Genomic DNA, 12,736 nt, shown 5'->3' with positions numbered 1-12,736 from the left:
GATTGGGCGTTGGCGCCGCGCGGAGCGAGGGTGTGTCCCAGGGCGCGAGGCGCGGGTTCGGCGGCCGCGGCACCAACGGACGGCACTGCCGGGCGGGCGGCGACGGCGGCGGCGGCGGCGGGGATGCTGAGCGAAGCGGAGAGCGGCGGCGGCGGGGCCGTGACCGGCACCGGGGAGAGCCCCGCGGGGGAGCCCGCGGCCGGCGTGGCCAAGCCCGCGGCGCCCGCGGGCGGCGGCGTCGCCCGGGCCCAGGCGGCCAAGCGCGTTTTAGGTGAGGGCGGGGCCGGGGGCGGGGCCGGGGGCGGGGCCGGGCAGCCGCCGGGGCGGGGCGCTCCTGGCGGGGCGGGGCGCTCCGGGCGGGGCGGGGCGGGGCGGGGCGAGGGGCGGGTCCTCCCCAGGTGCCGGCCGGCCGGGAGGCGCCGCGCTCCGCGAGGCTCGCGCTGCGGCGCCCCTCGGCCGCGCGCAGGCCGTCTTCGGGGGGCCCGCCGGAGCGACGCGCGGGATGCCCTCCGCGGCCGGCGCTTGGGACGGCGCCGCGGGCGGGCTTCCCCCGCTGGCGCGCCGCGCGCTTTGCGCTGCCGCCCCGGCCTGCGTGGCCGTGGTCGGGGTGCCCGGCGCGGCAGCCCAGCCGCCTGGAGGGCCCCGGGCCGCGGAGGCTGGGTGGCAGACCGGTGGGGGCCCCTCCGGCCGTGCGGTTTCCTGCTCGGTCTGCCTTGGGAGCGCGAGGAGCTGCTTCCCGCCAGGCCGGCCGCTTGTCCGCCGGCGCGGTGCGGCCTCCCTGGCAGAGCAAGGTCTTTCCAGCCCCTGGCCGCCTGGCCCTCTCAGTCAGAGGCCGGCGTTGGAGCCGGCGGCCCCGCCCGTCGCCCCCGCGCGCTCCCCGCGCGCTCCCCCGTGCCCGCCGGGGAGCCCTCCTCCAGGCCTTGGGCTCGGCTTCCGCTGCGCCGCTCCCTTCCCCCGCGTTCCCGAGCGGTGTGCAGCTTCAGAAGGTGCTTGACTGAAGTGTGGGGCGGCCTTTGCAGGGCCGGGTTTTCTGTAGGCGGGGTGCGGAAAGGGTGTTGGTGGGCGGCTTGGGGTAGGCGAGAGGAACGTGGGGCGGTGTGGGCTCGGGGTCCGCTTGCTTCGGCGTGGAGAGCAGGTGTCATCTCGCCAGAAGTCGCTGGCTTTTCTGTAGAAGGCCAAAAGCCTCCAAAAGTTCCTTGGCTGGAAGCTCTGGCTGTTGAAACAGGTGTAAGTATGTACCATAGCTATGCTAATGAGGTGTATTCCCTGTAAGCCCCTGGGCTGACTGAGAACTTTGTGCTGCTTCTGTGAAAGCCAGAGGAGAAACTGGGGCTTGGTGTATTGCCAGGCTTCACTGTCCGCATGAGCTCTCTGGAAGGGAGAGACTGTGTCACCTAGATCTTATTTAAAATATTTGTCACCCTTCAGCTCAAAAAGACCTGAACACCTCAACAAAACAACAACAAAAACACAAAACAAATATAATAACCAGTTTGCAGGTTGAAGTAAAACGGTGACTGGCATTGGGAGCAGATCGTGCCCTGTTTTGAGTCTCTTGACCTGGGCTTAAGCCAGGGGTATAGAACCTCAGGCCAGAGGGCCAAATCCAGCGAACTTGGTGTCCCAGTCTGGCACTCCGGGGTTCCCCGAAAGGCCACACCCCCTTTCTCCCACTCTCCAATTATTTGGTTATTTCCTGGCTGTTCTGCCGCTTTCCCCCATTCTGAAAGGTTGAGATGCCTCTTCTCAGGTTTTGTTACTGGCAGTAAGAGTTTTAAGCCAAAATATGCTTGTATTTGGCCCCTTTTGGCTTTGGCCCTGCCAAGCCCTGGAATGCCACCGCACCCCCACCCCTGAGTTTCTCTGAAATGGAATTCTGTTCTTGGGCTGGAAGAGGTTCAACAGCCCTGGCCTGAACACGCAACTCCTGCAGGGTAACGGCAGGGCGTTGAAGTGGCTAGGAGGTCTGCTTGGAATGCGCAAGCCTTCCCCCTAGGAGGAGGCGGGGGGGGGGGAGGTGAGAATGTGTGCGCGCCTCTCGACGTATCATCAGTCTTCTTTCTTCCTTGGCGATGATTTGCAGCCACCCAGGTGCAGGGCACAGTGAAATGGTTCAACGTCCGCAATGGCTATGGATTTATAAACAGGTGAGCCTCCTCATTTCTTCCCTGCAAAAGCTTTGTAGGATTCATGGGTCTGCGGAGCCTTATGTTTTTAAAAACTCTGAGCATTTGATTGTAACATAAGCCTCTTTGTCAACCTAGGTTGGTTGGAGACAGTTGGGGGAGACTGTCAGCTTGTAATCAACAAAATACAAAGCTTTTGAGTATTAGAATTGAACTTGATGGCAGGAATCTCCTACGCTTTAATCTGCTCAAATTGCTTTTCTTAAGTGATACAACTTACATCCTTCCACAACAAGGTCCCCTAAAGTAGATTCCTGCTGGATCATAGATAAGTGACTGTTGTCTAAAATGAGGTGTGAAGGGCCCAAGCTTGTCTAGAGGCTGTATCCTCAATCTCAGGTTTGAGTGTTTGCTGTGATTCAGTGGTGAGGAGAAATGCACTCTGCACATGGTCAGATACAAATTCACTTGCTCTTAGAGAAGCTGGGCCCTGCTGAGTCTCAAATGAAGCTTACCTCCACAGATCTGTTTCTCAGTGGCTGACAGAGAGAAGCAACTGAGTCAGAAGAGCAAAGATTTCCTGGAAACCATGGCAGCTGGTCAGCTGACCACCCAGCTTTTTTACAGGAAAAATCTTTGGTCCCCACCCAAGATAACACCAGTGGAAGCCATGAGCAAACCTGAGCAGGCTTCTCTGCGCACCTAGGTGCAAATTATTGTACTGAAGCCCAAGTGCTTATAATAATAATTTATAAAGTGCTTTGTTACAAAGTGCTGTACATAAAAGAATAACTCGACAATTTAAAATACGTAATTACAATGATTCTAGTACAACTTAACTCAAAAATACGATATTATAACAATAGTCTTAATAACCCAAATACACATAAAAGCCATCAGCATACTTTACTTCAGAAACAACCAACCACTCCCATCCTACTCAAAAAGATAAGTTTTCAAACCTTTCTTAAACACCTCCAAACTCTCCATTAGCCATAATGGTAAGGGAAGGGAGTTCCACGGCTGCGGGACAAGGTCCTGGAATGCACGATAACGAGACACCGCGATCCGTGAAGTAGAGTGGGTCAGAAGAGCCTGGCCCGTGGATCTCGTGGCCTGCCCTGGGACATACAGGACAAAAGAGAAGATAGGCTGAGTAATGCAACTTTAAGGCCTTAAAGGCCAGTACCAAAATCTTGTAAAGGGCCCTGGCCTTCATTGGAAGCCAGCGCAAGGCCCTATGATTACAGGTGATATGAATAAAACGAGGAAGGTCAAGAACAGTCTTAACAGCAGTGTTCTGAACCAGAATTAAAGGATAGAGAGAGGAAAAAGGGAGGCCTGCTAGAAGACTCTTGCAATAGTCTAGATGTGAAACTGCTTTGTTATGTTAACATGTCTGTGTGTGAATGATAAGAAGAGCCTTCCTTGAATCCCTTATGCATTTGATCAGACATTCCTGCAAATATAACAAGATTTTTTCCCCCCTTTATGTGATTGCAGAAATCTGGGCTAGTTGGTTGGACTAATCTGGCAGAGAGAAATGTTTGTCGGTGTGGCCTGTACAAACAGTTGGTTATGCAAATTAGCATAGCTGGGACGCTCCCAGCAAGCCAGCCAAGGACTTGGGATTCCTTACCCATGTTCCGTATTTGTGCTATGATGCCCTCTCAGGGAGTCTGTATGTAAAAGGAATTTGTTGTGCTAGGAGAAAACCACCCTTCGCTTGTGTCAGGAGCACTGATTTCTGGTGGAGGCACAGGAGCATACCACTTCTGGATGGGTAGCGGGGGTGGGGGTGGGGGGGTGTCTGAGTCGACAGTGCTAAACCTGAACATGAGGTTTTGGCATATCTTTTGTACAAATTGTCATGGTCCTCAAGTAGAGAATTAAGAAACTTTATTCTGATTTGTTTTGAATGAATTTCTTAAAAATTAGAATTTGTGGCTCTTACTAATGCTGAACTCCTCATAATGTACAATTGAAGGTTATGTTGCTGTCAGGTACATGTATAGATATAGGCTAGATATAGGCTAGATATAGGCTAGATATAGGCTAGATATAGGCTAGATATAGGCTAGATATAGGCTAGATATAGGCTAGATATAGGCTAGATATAGGCTAGATATAGGCTAGATATAGGCTAGATATAGGCTAGATATAGGCTAGATATAGGCTAGATATAGGCTAGATATAGGCTAGATATAGGCTAGATATAGGCTAGATATAGGCTAGATATAGGCTAGATATAGGCTAGATATAGGCTAGATATAGGCTAGATATAGGCTAGATATAGGCTAGATATAGGCTAGATATAGGCTAGTGGAAAACATGACTGTATCGATTTCTTCCACCTTCCCCTCAAATTACTCTTTGCGCATAGATTAGCTGGATGTCTGTCTCAGCTGAAGAGGTACAAAGTATGTATGATGACATTCACTCAGCCAAGTGAGGTTGACATAGAAGTAGAGGTTGACAGTTGTTTTGTAGGTGTTTGGACAGTGCTCAGATCACATGAGGGGGTCGGAATGGGTCCAGCCCCCTTAACAATTGTGACTTGCCCCACCAACAATTGTTTTAAAAGACGATTGTGGGGAGGGGGGCATGGTTTGACTAAAACTCAGGGGAGTGAGAATCCATCTTGTGGATTTCATTAAGTCTCCCCTGTCTCCCCCCCCCAACACCCCTAATAATTTGAGCCCAGATTCAGTGTGAAAAATGTGCAGGCCTGACACACTGAGCCCCCAACCTGGAAGCACTCTAAGCTTTATATCTCATTCTCCCTCCCCCCTACAGGAATGATACCAAGGAGGATGTGTTTGTGCACCAGGTAAGAGCCACACTGTGGGCAAGTGCCTTCTCTCTTTTGTCCCCTCTCTATTATGCCCTAGGCCTGTACCTCAGCCACCACAACATCATTCACTGGTGTACTAGAGTTGGCAAGCAGCAAGCTGGGTTGTGTTTCTTTTCCATGTTGGAATTACTAGGGTGCTAGAATCTGTTGGAATTTCATCCTGTAGCACCAGCAGCAGTATTCCATACCAGAATCCTAAATCCTTCTGTTTACAGTGGGGAGGAAATCAGGTACCCACTAGACAATGACTGAGCTTTACCACCTAACTAGAGGGATAACTTGTTAAGCAGATGTGAGGCTCCTGAACACTTACTTAAATTAGAAGCCCAAGCTAAAGTCTTCTAAGGCAGAGTGACACGAGTATATTGGCTTGTGAGAACGTCAGTTACTGCATTTCATTGTTGCTGGAAACCCGGAACCAGTGTAAAGCCTAGAACATGGTCCAGAGAGTTCTGTTTTAAAAACTTGGATCAGTAGCCAAATGAGGGTAAAAGTATAAGATCCCCACTGGACCAGAACAGAGGTCTTTCTAGTCCAGCATCCTGTTTCCCATGGCAGCCGACAGGATGCCTTTGGGAAGCCCACAAGCGGGACACAAGGACAAGAGCCTTCCCCTGCTGAGGTTCCCCAGCAACTGGTATTCGGAGGAAGCATACAGCCATTGTGCCTAGTAGCCATTGACAGCCATATTATCTTCCATGGATTTGTCTAGCCAACTTTTAGACATCTTATGTCGGTGGCCATCACCGTATCTTCTGGTAGCGGATTCCATAGTTTATGTGCTGTGTGAAGATGTCTGTCCATTCTTCATGGCAGGCACTGCAAGAGAACATTAAAAATAAATTTCCAGTTTTGAGGTTGCTTTGCTCAGTTGGCATATCACGGTTCCTGTGATTGTCTCATGGGTACAGAGACTTTGCTTCCCCTTGCCCCCCATTTTTCAAGGAAAACAGGTTCTACATCGTGTGAAACCAAATGCTGGTGGTATTTGCTAAACAATCTGGCACTCAGCTTTATACAGGTCTGATACGGGGAATTGGTAGAAACTTGAAATTTTGCACGTCATCTTGCTGAAGAGCTCACTCTGTCTTCTCTCTGCTCTTTATTAGACGGCAATCAAGAGAAACAATCCCCGTAAATTCCTCCGCAGTGTTGGAGACGGGGAAACAGTGGAGTTCGATGTTGTGGAAGGAGAGAAGGTAGCTTGGATGCGGCCTTGGGCTGGCAGTCGGTGCAGAGCTCTGGCGGAAGTCTCCCAGCTGATATGTTCCTCAATTGTCTTCTGCAGGGTGCTGAGGCAGCCAACGTAACTGGCCCCGGCGGCGTTCCTGTGAAAGGCAGCCGCTACGCCCCCAACCGCCGCCGCTTCCGCAGGTTCATCCCCCGGCCCCGGCAGGCTCCACAGCCACAAGATGCCACCCGGACAGAAGGGGCCGCAGAGACGGTTAGCGAGGGGGAGAGAGCGGATGACGCCGTCCAGCAGCGCCCTCGGCGGAGGCGTCCCCCGCCTTTCTTCTTCCGCCGGAGATTTGTGCGGGGGCCCCGGGCTCCACCTCAGCAGCAGCCAGTCCAGCCAGCAGAAGTGAGTCCACTCTGGAGACTCAGCTAGAGAAGCTGTCTTATGGCTGGGAGAAGCCAAGTGCCTAGTCTCTGGCCAGCCCCTGTGGGAGCTTTGCTCGTGTTGCATCAGGTGTCTCAAGGTGACCACGAAGCCCGTCTCATTCAGCCCCCTTTAGATCTTGCACTTTGTGATCTGTGCGCTGGATTCTCACGCGCAGACATGTTCCTGCCCAGAAGTGAATTCGTGTGGGGGTGCCACTCTGTGAAATGGCCTTCAGCATTGTTTTGGGTGATTATATTGCATTCTTTGCTGTCGATGCCTCATGCCCTTGCATATGTCTCTCCTGGCTTGAGGCGAGGGCGGTTTGGGACCTTTCCTGGGGATCTTGAGCAGTGTGATCCTCTCCGCCAGGGCACTGAAAGCACAGAACCCAAAGATGCCACCCAGCCTGAGGGAGACCAACAACAGCAGATCCAGGCTGGTGAGAGAGCCCCAGCCCCTCGCTTCCGTCCCAGATACCGCAGGTAAAGCTTCAGGCAGCACCCCCATCTTCCTCTACCTGGTAATGCCTTGGAAGATGGCTGAGTTGCCCATTTTCTTCTCCTTCACAGCAGCCCTTCTTGGGGACATCGAGCTGCACGCATGCGATCAGGGGGTTGTTCAGGGGAGCGCGCTCCCTTTGCACTGTTCACATGCTTGGCTTACAGGAGTGCATTCCCCACTCCTCCTGTAAAGTGGAGGGTAGTGTAAGGTGGAGGGTAGATTTTAATGGAACAAGGGGACCATAGCACAGTTCTTCAGCTTTCTAGTTCTCTTCATGGTGGATAGAGCCATCCTGGAAAGACATGAGAAGGTTCTCCTCTGCTAATAACTTATCAACAGTTCAAGAGTAGGGGATGCCTGCCCTTTTAAAAAGGAGTCCATGCTCTAGCTCCTTCCTCACCTTCTAATTGCTCTGCATGGAAAGGCAGAAACGTTATTTATTTAGAAGACTTGTCTCCCCTCTTGCTCAAATGACCCTCAAAACAGTGATCTCAGTATGTCCATCTTCTCTTTTCCCCTTCACCCACAAGAATTTCAATGGCTGCTGCTTAGAAGTGTTTAGATTGAATTTGCCGTTTATGTTTTTAATCCTCGATGCTGAAAGAACTTCTTGCTTACCTCCAGCCACTGAATCTTTTTTAAAAAAATAAGATCAGCTTTGGAAGGTATTTAGGGTTCAGATCTGGGAAATTGCCAGTGATACCTGTGAAGCTGGGGAGCGGCCACCAGGCACCAATCCAAGCTTCACTGTCATAGCAGAACTCAGTTTTGTCGGAGCTCTGCACCCCTTCCCTGGAAAAAAGGCTGAGAGGTAACCCCCAGACTTTTCCCTGTCCAGACCTTTCCGCCCCCGCCCACCACAGCAGCCCACCACTGAAGGAGGAGACGGTGAGACAAAAGCGGCTCAAGCCCCGGCGGACGGCATCCGTCCCGAGCCCCAGCGCCAGCGCAATCGACCTTACTTCCAGCGCAGACGCCAGCAAACAGCTGCAGCCCGCCAGACTACAGCTGAGGTAAGATCCAAGGTGTGCTAGCAGATGGCACAGTCCGTCTGGGATGGGCCCTCTGCAAGGTTGGAACTTGGCAGTTAACGTTATTGTCTGCATACACAAAAAATTACCTTTCCTTATCTCTTCTTTGGAAGCATTAAAACCTTGCCATGTTCAATGCTCATACTAAAGTTTCAGTGGTTGAGATGGACAGGAAGTCTTAAGACACAGCAGCTGATCTAAACGTGGTATAACTTAACCTAAAGAGGACAGCAGGTTCCACATCTTAACCAACTAGCATTTTAAGTGGAAGCTCTGGGTAGGAGGATCCTTGCCCACAAAAGCTCCCTTGGAAGCATTGGTGTTGAGACAAGACGTTCAGACCAATGTGTTCTGTAAACATGGGTTAAGAGTTGTTAGAGCAGTGGAATTAAACATGGCTGGCTATTGGGCATAGCTAGGCACTTAAAAGATTTGGAACCAGGCCTACGGGACACAAACCTGCATAAAATTTGCATATGTCTTATATCTATATATGCAAATGAAGGAATGACTAGGATTTATTTAAATTTCACAGGCGGCAAAGCCAACCAATTTCTTATCCAAATAATTTTAAATAAAAGAAATTCTTCAGTTAATTTGCACCCTGTCCCAGATCATCCTAAACCAGTGGAAGGGCCTTTCCTAAGCTTAATTGCTGTGGAGGGAGAATTTGAGTGTGTGGGTGCATGAGAGAGAGAGAGAAACCTTCCCTCCCCAGCTGCAATCCCCCTGCAACCCCCCCCCCCCCGGCAATCCCTCTGCAAAAAACAATTAAGCAAAGCACACACAAAAAGCTTCCATTGGCACCAATGGCGACTCTGGGGAAATGGATTTGAGGGTACAGAAGAGCCCCATGGGCTGAGGCCCAGCAGCGCCCCTGCTGGCTACAGTCTCTACTCTCTCCACCCTTCACAGGCATCTTTTAAGTGGAAGATAGCCAGAACTTCCTTAGCCAGTACTGCCTTCAAAAGATGGTTGTGGTAACTCTGGGATTTCTAGAAGAGGGACGAAGCTAATTACCTCCTTCACTTCAAGGCTTTTTGGAGGGGGGTGAGGCCACTTCTGTCATCCCTACTATGTCTATACCCATGCCTTTTATGCTTATGTCTTGCAAGATATTTAAACAATGCAAACAGTGATTTGCCCCAGAAATAAATCTCTCTGCGTGATCTGACATTGCAGAGCTGCTTCATTCCTTCTCGCTTCCTCAAGCATCCACTCATTGTTTAGAAGGCATGTATGACAGGGGAAGTCTTCCTTCACTATAGGCTAGGAGTGTCCATAAACAGAATTAGTTCACTAAAGATCCCAAGGAACTGTGCAGGAGTATATGCATGCGCACACTCATGCCAAGCAAAAGAAATACATGCTTCTCAATGTGGATCTCCATTCAGAAAGCTGTCCATCTTCTGTTCTGGCCCAGGCTACCACGGCTTCCAAAGAGCAGCCTGCTCCAAGCTCTGCTGCTGCTGGCGGAGACACCCCTGCCACTAGCACTCCCGCGATGGCTCAAGAAGCAGTGATGGAAGCCAGCAAGCCTGCTTCCCCAGCCCAGGAGAGTCCCTCCCAGCCGCTGCCGGAGATCCAGCAACAGCTTGTGGATGTAAGTGGAAGCAGACAGCCGAAGGCCTTGCCCCGGGTGGCCCCTGGCCCTCAGCTGGCCTACTTTCAGAGCTTGGTATCTCAGAGACAAATCCACAGAAGCAAGTACATGTCGTGGGCACTAATCCCAACCAAGTTGCATGATGGTCTTGTACAGGCTGCTTTCTTGACAGTACACAGAATGCCAAGTGCTATATATGGCTAGGAACGATTTTGATCTTTCTGGGGCCCTGTTGTATCTTGACTTGCCACAAGAGGTCTGTCTTGAGTTATGTTCAGAGAAGCTAAGTCCAGCGACAGCCTTCAGACCAGCTCCAGGCCTACGGACTTGTTGGAACATTGCAGTTCTGTGTTTGGTTAGCAAAACCGTGGTTTTCTTTGCAGATTTCAACACCTGAGCCTGGGGGAGAGCTTGCCCCAGCCCTACTGGCATGATGAATCTGCACACAGTGAGGGGATACCAAGAGCTGTGATCTGGTAAGGATGTGCCTGTGCAGCAATGTTAAATCAGTAGACTGTGGCCTTTATTTTATCACATTTATACGCTGCCTTTTGTCCAAGGAGTTCACAACAGCATATATAAGGTATCCTCGCAACAGCTCTGTGAGGCTAGGCCAAGAGAGACTATGATTGGCCCAAGGCCGGCTAAAATACCTAAAACCTGTGCCAGTGTCAAACAGGAACTTTAAATTCTGTTTGGTTAGAAGTGCCCTGGATGTTCAGGCTGCTCTTCAGTCTTCACTCAACTGTGCTGATTTGTACACGTATGTTTAATCGTTGGAGTAGGGCGGTGTGCTTGCTTTCCTTATCGTGGTTGTAATACCGTTATCCCGTAGCGTCTCATTGGTCAGGTGATCCAGAAGTGGAATGTAAGAGAAGAGTGTTGGAATTTCTGCTGGCTCCCGTTTCAGGTTGTCAGCCTCCTCCAAAGGGAGCTTGACGGCATTTAATAGCTGCATGGCAAAGGCATGAGAAGTCAAACCTGCTGAACTTCTTAATGCAAAGGCATAAAAGGATCCTTGAGACCTGATAATGAGTAACTATTCTAGCTTGCCTTTCACGGCAAGGAATCTACCTTGGAGAAGGGGGACTTACAGTTCTTGCTGAAAATTCACATTGATTCCTTTCACCTTCTCTCACCAAAAACCTTAATTTTCAGCATTCTTGTATTCCTGCAGTGTGAACATGCTTGTACCTCACTTTACTAGAGTGGTGTAGACTTGTGGGAATAGCATTTCACCTTAAGCCCCATTCTGCAGATGTCCTCACAAACACCACTATCAGGTGCCCACTGCTTCCAGTCTCCCCTTCAACATCTGACTGCACATTTCCCCTTACAGGTGTCCACAATGTGCCTGCAACCCAAGTTACCTCATCCTGCACTTGAAGAGACCCCAAACTTCACCAGTACCCCCTTTGCTGCTGTTGAAGCCCTGAATGTAAAAAATTAAACCTGAGGGGGAACTGACCAAAAAAGAAAAGTCACTTTGCTTTAAAAACCTTCTGAGGGGTTTGCCTTTCCCCTCCCACAGCTTTGCCAGTTTGAGAAAAAGAAACTGGCTGTTGAATCTTCAGTTAATTTTTTCTCCCCCCATTGTTGAACACCCTGTGTGAACCATTGTGTGCAGTTTGGGCGTCAGTAAACAAAAACATTTGCACAGACCTGTGTCTCATTTGTGTCTTCTGTTGAGGAATAAATGGTATTTTAAGCCGGGGACTGGCAGAAGGTAGATTGGGATCTATTGGTAGGCCTCGGGCTGACTTGCAGGGGCTCGGCAAGGGTTTCTGACTCCTGATTGTCCAAGAACAGTGACAAAATGAAACCTACTGTCCTATATTAAACTGCTGAACTGAAGAAAGCTTGGGGTAACCAGGAATGAATTTTTGTATGGAAGGAGCTCCATTCAGTTCTGGTAGTCAATTCAACACAAATTTGTGGGCCCAATGTACATCTCTTGTAGCAGGCTCCGGGCGGTGGATCTCAGGGTTCTGGTAAAAAGCAAAGTAGATAGTGGCAGCTCAAATTCTGCCCATGCCTGCTAGACAGAACACAGCATCAACCATTTCTATCCCAGAGAGGTCCCAACCAATACTAGAGGGACAGGATGGGGATAGAAGAGATTCCACAGAAGTAGGCATAATGCTCTGGGAAACATCATTCCCCACTGTATAGTCAGCTGTGACAAGTATTCGCTTGTATGCTGTCCAGGTCATCTATTGGAAAGACACTGCTAAATGTTCAGACGTAATGGGCAGAAGACTTAATTGGTGTTATAACAGGACTCTACCCTAGCCTTCTCATAAAAGAATTGGCACCACTTTCCAAGGGTGTGAGTTTGCAGGAAGGAAGGTTGCTGAACTTGGCGTGCCTGTTGATGCAGTGGCTGGTAAGCATCAGGCTAAGTTACGCTTTGTAGCCACAAATAACTAATTTGCATTTGTTTGTCCAGAATTGAATCCCAAGTCCAGTACTATTCACTAGTGTCACTCTTATGTAGCTTTTCCCAGATACAAATTCTTGGGAACTGTAGTTGTGAGGATGTTGAAATTTTTGCTCTGTGGCAGATCTATACTTGACTGGATGGGAGTGGGGGAGAGGAAGAAGTCACGACAGCAAAACTAAGATGAAAGGGGCTTCCTAGCCCTTATGTGGGGGAAGGCCCGTAGCTCAGCTGTTGAGCACATTGCTTGCAAGTAGAAGGTCTCGGATTAGACGATTTCCAGTAGTCAGGCAGCGGCCCTTTTGCAGCCCTGCAATACAGACCTCAGTGCAACCATGTCATGATGTGGAATGGCACACCTCCATATGTTCCTATGCTGCAAAACGCTACCAGCGTGTTGGGCAGGTTCAGCTGCTCTCTGCTTTGCATAACTGGGGGACTGTTTTTTCCACTCTTATGAAAAAGGACAAACAAGATACGGAGTGAAAGCTTAATGGTCAAGAGCAGTTACCTATGTGATCAATTGTTGGAGGAGACCATAGAATTGCTTGGAAGCGTTCAAGAAAAGCTGTATCAGG

At 50.3% G+C, this 12,736-nt stretch overlaps 1 protein-coding gene across 2 annotated transcripts; it reads left to right on the top strand.

Annotated features, from left to right (window-relative positions):
* YBX2 (Y-box binding protein 2) lies at window positions 1-11,380 on the top strand. 2 transcript variants are annotated; one of them, XM_084806824.1, is made up of 10 exons: window positions 1-271; window positions 2,084-2,147; window positions 4,923-4,956; window positions 6,090-6,179; window positions 6,269-6,562; window positions 6,953-7,065; window positions 7,923-8,097; window positions 9,539-9,718; window positions 10,102-10,194; window positions 11,058-11,380. In XM_084806824.1, exons 1-9 carry the CDS (start codon window positions 124-126, stop codon window positions 10,150-10,152), a joined length of 1,149 nt encoding a protein of 382 aa, XP_084662950.1. In that variant the 5' UTR covers window positions 1-123; the 3' UTR covers window positions 10,153-10,194; window positions 11,058-11,380. The 2 variants fall into 2 exon arrangements, with proteins under 2 accessions (XP_084662950.1, XP_084662949.1); XM_084806823.1 differs by lacking the exon at window positions 1-271 and adding an exon at window positions 385-986.
* The last annotated feature ends 1,356 nt before the right edge of the window (window positions 11,381-12,736 follow it).

The sequence above is a fragment of the Heloderma suspectum genome, chromosome 6, assembly GCF_057233095.1.
Source record: "Heloderma suspectum isolate Gila_16-S chromosome 6, 16-S_ref, whole genome shotgun sequence".
Taxonomy (NCBI): domain Eukaryota; kingdom Metazoa; phylum Chordata; class Lepidosauria; order Squamata; family Helodermatidae; genus Heloderma; species Heloderma suspectum.
This window is presented reverse-complemented; position numbering and strand designations above follow the sequence as displayed.